At 34.9% G+C, this 6,284-nt stretch overlaps 1 protein-coding gene across 2 annotated transcripts in view; it reads right to left on the bottom strand.

The window, feature by feature from the left end:
- The window catches only part of SRGAP1 (SLIT-ROBO Rho GTPase activating protein 1), a 240,490-nt gene that overhangs the window by 101,939 nt on the left and 132,267 nt on the right, over positions 1-6,284 (bottom strand). For both annotated transcript variants that reach the window (XM_023520517.1, XM_023520519.1), the window contains exon 4: positions 1,101-1,163. In XM_023520517.1, coding sequence (XP_023376285.1) covers positions 1,101-1,163 — 63 coding nt within the window. The remainder of the gene's footprint in view (positions 1-1,100; positions 1,164-6,284) is intronic.

Raw genomic sequence — 6,284 nt, 5'->3', positions numbered from 1 at the left:
TATAACATGAGGCTTTTGCACGTAGAGTTCAAGGTTTCTAAAGGAGAAACATATAGAAATTGTCAATTCCATTCAATTCACAAGTACAGGTGTAGCAAACATGCTACATAAAAATACAAATTTCTCACATGTACGAAAAATTGGAAAGTGAAGTTTATAAGACTATCACTCATTTATAAAAGTTTAAAACTATGGATTCTTTTCATTAGCAAGTATCAATGGAACATTAGAAACAATTTGATTCACAAAACTGCACTTTACACACACAGCTTTTTAGGAACAAATGGAATTTGTAAATCAAGAAAATTTTAATAGTAAGTTTCAGGTTTAATTTGTAAAGAAAAATTCAAATAATCTTGTGCAATAAAAATGCAAATAAATATCTATAGTCAGAACAAATTAATATTATTCATTTCTCATTGTTATTCTCTTATAAAATAAAAATTCATCAAATTCCTCCAAAAGGGATTTGTATTTAATGTAATCATTAAGTATAAAAAAATTTACATGGACAAATGACTAATTCCAACTTGCAACCTCACTGGTTTTGTCTTTTTAATAAGATAGTTTTAAATTAATTTCTTAAGATTACATGTAGTGACTTGAATAAAATTTTAATTCAGAATGGCAAATTAGTGTCATAAAAAGATACCCCCCCAAAGTAATTTTAATATATTAAGTCATTAACCAAACAATTTAACTGAAATAGGCAAAAGTAAAAATTAAAGTATCAGAATAAAGCAACTCTAAATTGCTCAAATCCAAGGATGGATAACTTAAGAATGGTTAACAATTTAAAACAAAATATATAGAATTGAATATATGTACAATCAACCAATTAAAAACATGCCTCATAGGAATAGCTATAATCTAGTTTCTTAAAGTGTGCTAACTGTATATACATATTTACTTGAATACAAATTGTGAAAAAGTGACAAAAGAATATAGCAGTATGTATCTATCCACTTGGTTCCACAGTTCAGCTGGACAAGCATCCATCAACATCAGAGCTTAGAATGAGTTCTAATAAACGCATTATTTCTTCAAACCAGAATTCTAAACCAAAGATTCTTGCAAAAGAAGAAAGGTTACGTGCTTACCGTATACAGTTCGTTAAGAACTTTCATTAAATCCTCATGAAGTTGAAATGCAATCTCTTTGCTCTGTAATTAAGAAGAAATCAAGAATATTTAAAATTGGAACAGAAACTTGTCTTTAAATAATTTACATCTTCAAAAGTCCACTGACTGAAAACAGAAGAATGAATATTACAGAACTAAAGGCCAGCATGCCCTGATAAAATAAACACCTCTGACCAAATGGCCCTTTCTAAATACTAGATATATGCACCAGTGGTCGCCAGGGGCTGGACAGTGGCAAACAAGGGATTAAATAGTCTGAATGGCTCTCTGACCATCCAAATCAGACTTTATCAACAAGAGACAGAATAAGTAAGCAGGGCAAAGCGTTGTGCTTGCTCAGAAGTTGAGCTGCAGAATGAAGTTATTCAAAGATGAATCCCTGCATCCCATCTCCCATCTTGGTACGGTTCCAAAGGAATTTTGCAGTGTGATTCCCAAAAAGCTAAGTTAGAAACCAAAAGGGAAATTAATGTTCTCTTTTCAAAACTATTAGACTGACTACAATTTTAAGAAAGCACTTTCAAAGCAATCAAGATGTTAAGGCCATTCACCGTCCCCATACTTTTGTCTCTGTATTTATTATTATTTTCATTAAGCCAGAAAAGAGAGTTTTACTCTTTCACTCAATTGGTAAATAACAGCATTTAAAATAGTCTTCCCTAGGCTAATTCTGAGAGTTTGATAGAGGAGTATTTGAATTTTTTTTAGCCAAATCTGTAAGCCACTTTGAAGAAGATCGTATATCTAAAATACTTTCCTTTTTTTGTTTCTTTTGGGTTCATCACGTAAGTCAGTTACAAGGAATGGAAAAAATGTGTAGCATGGCTTGATCTACAGTTTGAGACAATAACAGTGATATCCAATGGTTCATTTATGTGTTTCCAAATGGACTGTCAGTATCAGGGGTAAAGGCCATCCCTCTATCAGCTCTGCGACCTCACTGTCCAACACAGTGCTTGGGCACAAGGCCAGGACTAGGGTGAGGCAAATGAGGCCCTTAGGGTATGGAATTTAAAGAGGCACTCACATTCACTGTGGTCCAGGTCCTGCTTAGGCACATAGGAAGCTTCCAATAAATACTTGCTAAGTGAATCTATAAACAAGCTGAAATGCTGTGTTTGTGTAATGGCGGAAGTAGTTACTATATTTGCTGAAAGCCGGGCACTAGTGAGAGAGGAGAAAGGAAAGGCCCACAGACCATTCTTAAGAAAATATTAGGACTGCGATGAAACATAGTCCAGCTGTAACCAAGGCCATTGGGTCAGGCCTCCCTCAAAAAAGGCCAAATGTGAAGTGAAAATTCACTGAAGATAAAACAAGTATGGAAAAATGACATCAGAGCAGTACCTGAACTTCGAGAAATTCAAATTTGTTAGCGATAGAATACTGCTGTTTATCAAGCTCTGATAGTTTCTAAAATCCCTAAATTAGAGATTTCATGTTTGCTGTGTCTCTGATATGTGAAGAGGTAGGTTAAGAATCACTCAAGAGTAAAAGGAAAGTTACAAATGAGCAAATGAAGCCAATTGAAACTCATTTTATTTTCCCTAAATCTTGGTTCTGACTATTTATATTATACTACAATCTCCTATGACTTCAGCTTGGTGTTATTTTAATATCGGATTTCGTTAAGGATATGGGCCCCCAATTCAGACCTCTCTAATGGGATCAAAGGCCAGCAAGTAATTCTGCTCAGCTGCCCACATTTCAGGTAGTAAATCAGGAAAAAAAAAAAAAATACACACACACACACACACACACACACACACACAAATATATATTTCTTGGCTAAGACTTTAGAACAAAAAGAAAAACAAAAATCCCTTAGGTCCAATTATCCCCAAGCCAAGAATAGTTAGGATCAGATTAAAAACATCGGTTTGGGTGATAAGAGCCCTCCAAGCTATCCTAGGTCAAATATCTTAGAACCAGTAAAAAGATCCTTTGTATATTTCACATTTTACAAGAGTTCAGGTAATGAGGGAGAAAAATCTGGTGTCACAGGCAAACTGCTTGTTCTGCCAAGCAAGCATACTCATATTTTTCTTTCACCTTTCCCTTGAGGTCCTGAAATATAAAGAATTTGCTGAGGGGCATTATAGCATTAATGCTTAAAGGCAAGGACTCTGGAATCAGAATGCCTGGGTCTAAAGTTTCAAGGACTTTGGACCTCCTTGTGCCTCCCAGACCTATAAAATGAACATAGTCATTGTACCCATCTTGTAAGGTTGATGAGAGCATTATCAGATGACCGTCCATAGCACTCAAAATGGTACTCAACACACAGTAACATCCCATAAATGTTATATAAGTATTTATTTTTTCTCAGACACCTTTCGTAATGGTAACTCCCTTGAGTGAAGAAAAGGCCACATTGCATTTTTCTTTCTTTTGATCTCTATGGTACTTATTCCACTGACTTCCATGTGGGAAGTGCTTGGCAGATATTGCTTGATTTGATTTTGATTGTCCCTTCCTATTGCTCTGGGCTTTAGATCCCCGTCCAAATGACCCCTGGTTTGGAAGGGCCCTAAGTATTGTGCTCCAGCCTTGGGGCATTTCTTACATCCTACTCTCCTGTCTCATTGGACACTAAACTGACCTTTCTACGTTTCACTTTCATGTGGGTCCTACAACTAGTGGTACAGGATGAATTAATCAAACATCCACTAGGAAAGGGATAAACCCAGAGTTTAACACCAAGCCTTGTTCTAATGGTTTACTATTAACTGTCACTTTGATAGTTCAGATTCTTCAAGCCAATATGATAAAAATATATACAACTCATGAAAGTGGCCCTTAAGGAGCCAGACTCTCATGGGAATTTTATATTTTCTGAACAGTTGGTGAGGAGTTCCTTTCAGGTAGGTCTCCCAGCTATTCTTATGACCTATCACCAAAGTTTCTGCCTATCTGTTTGCTTCGAATCACGGTCCAAACCCTCCATGGACTAGTAAATAACTATGAAATTAAATTGACCTTTTTCTTCTCACCACCACTCCTTTTGTCTGCAAAGGTTGTTAAAGAATTGTACTGTGCTCTGGAGCACTAGTTCATGTGACAAAAGTGTGAAACATGAATTGACATCCCCTCATATTCAGATAGTTGGGTTGGATACAAGATCATTCTAGTTTGAGTGCTGATGGGCATGGTCCTTATCCTCATGGAAACAATGAAAGGCTCAGTTCATATTACCTGACTTTAAACATGTCTCCAATTTATTACAGTAACAGCGAAAAACAATCCTTTCTTCTAAATGCTACTCTGGACCCTAAAAGAAGCAATCTTAAACCGAAACATGTCTGCTGAGGCACAGTTAGTATGCTGGCATGCTAGCCTAATGAACTGAAACTCTCTAATTAGAAAATATCTGGATTATCCAAAGTCCATCAAAATTCAATAGGTTAAATATGCCTCTGGATTCTAGTTCATTAAAATTTGAAAACAGTGAGAGCAGACCCATGAACAAGAACTGCTAAGTAAGAAAAATGATACTGGCATTAGGCAATCAATGTTCCTTTTATATAAAAGAAAATAACTTTATAAAATGATACATGTTTGAAATAAAGTATTTTCTATGTTACTTGAGATTGGCTGATTAAATTTACTTTTGCTCAGAAAGTCCCCTCAACTGCTTTAGGTATGGAAAAGAAAAAGTCCCCCCCGCCCCCCCATTGATGTAAGCCTATATAAGTTCAAGGGATGGTGAAACTTCTAATGCATTGCAATAGGATTCTGGGATTCTGACCTGAAAAGAAGAAAAATGGTTAGAACTTCTATTCAGTTGACACATATTGAATGTCTCCAATGTGTAAATCCAGAGTTGAATACCTAGCCTATTTTGAATGATTTATTTGCTATCGCTTTGATGTTTCAGATATTTCAAATATAAACGCAAAATTAACAGTCCCAATGTTTTTACTTTTTTCCATTATAAAAACAAATTAAGTATATCGAAGAATATTGGAACAATAGAGAACAGGACAAAACCACCACCATTATGATTTGATGTATTTCTCCTTCAAGTTTATTTATCTAAACATAGGTCTGAGTTGTAATCATTCTATAATAATAAAGTATCTCTTTCTACTCTTTTTTGCAGTCACCATAAAAATTTCTATGTATTTATGTAATTTTCAGAACCATTATTATAATTGGATTTAATTACCCAGTGAATGTATATTAACCATTCTTCTATTATGGTTTCCAATGTTTCCGGCATTTTCCAGCAATCATTCATTTATTTACTGATTCATTCAATTTCACCGATATATGTTAAGCACTGTGAATGACTACCATGAATGCTGGTCTAAAGGCTTATCTTGCATTTTGTGTTGTCGCCTTAATATAAATTCCCAGACATGAAATTACTAGGACAAAAGTACTGAGATTTTTTTTACCCTTGATATATAATGCAAGATTATTTTCTTAAAAGGTTGTAATGAATTTATATTGCTTCTAGGACAACAGTGTCACTCAAGTCACAATCTGGGGTTTGTCCAAGGCTTGCTTCTTCTCCTTGAAGGAGAAGTCACCAATACTATCTATCTATTGCGGCTGATCTATTTTTCTGTGTGTCATTAGAATTAAAAAAATAAATAAAGATCTAATTATGTCCTTCCTCTGATTAAAACTTATGAAACACTTGCTATGTTTCTTTCAGAATAAAGTTCAAATTTCTTAAATCACCCATAATTTCTCCTACTTTGCTTTACTTGCCATAAATCTTAAAACACATCCTTCAGCCTGGTCATAAACTGCTAACTTGCAGGTCCTGCTTTCACACCTCTGCTTTTCCCAAGCCATTTCCTCTGTCTGGACTCTCCTTCCTTCTCTCGCCTGATACAATCCTATGTGCTGCTCTGTGAAAACTTTCTTGTAACTCTGCCTTGAGCCTCGAATTAAAAAATTAGACCCTCCCTTCTCTGTGATTTAATAATACATTCATTTAACACCACTTCTGGGCTGTATAATTTAGTGGTTAAAGAGTTCAAACTCTAAAATCGAAATGCCTGTTTTCAAACTGTTTTGTTACAATCTTTACATACGTAAAACAATTCAGTTATTGCAACAGCAAAATGAAGATACCAACAGTTTCTATGTCACAGTTTTATTAGGATGGTCTTTATTAAACACTTAACA

Source organism: Pteropus vampyrus, unplaced genomic scaffold (assembly GCF_000151845.1).
Source record: "Pteropus vampyrus isolate Shadow unplaced genomic scaffold, Pvam_2.0 Scaffold9, whole genome shotgun sequence".
Taxonomy (NCBI): domain Eukaryota; kingdom Metazoa; phylum Chordata; class Mammalia; order Chiroptera; family Pteropodidae; genus Pteropus; species Pteropus vampyrus.
This window is presented reverse-complemented; position numbering and strand designations above follow the sequence as displayed.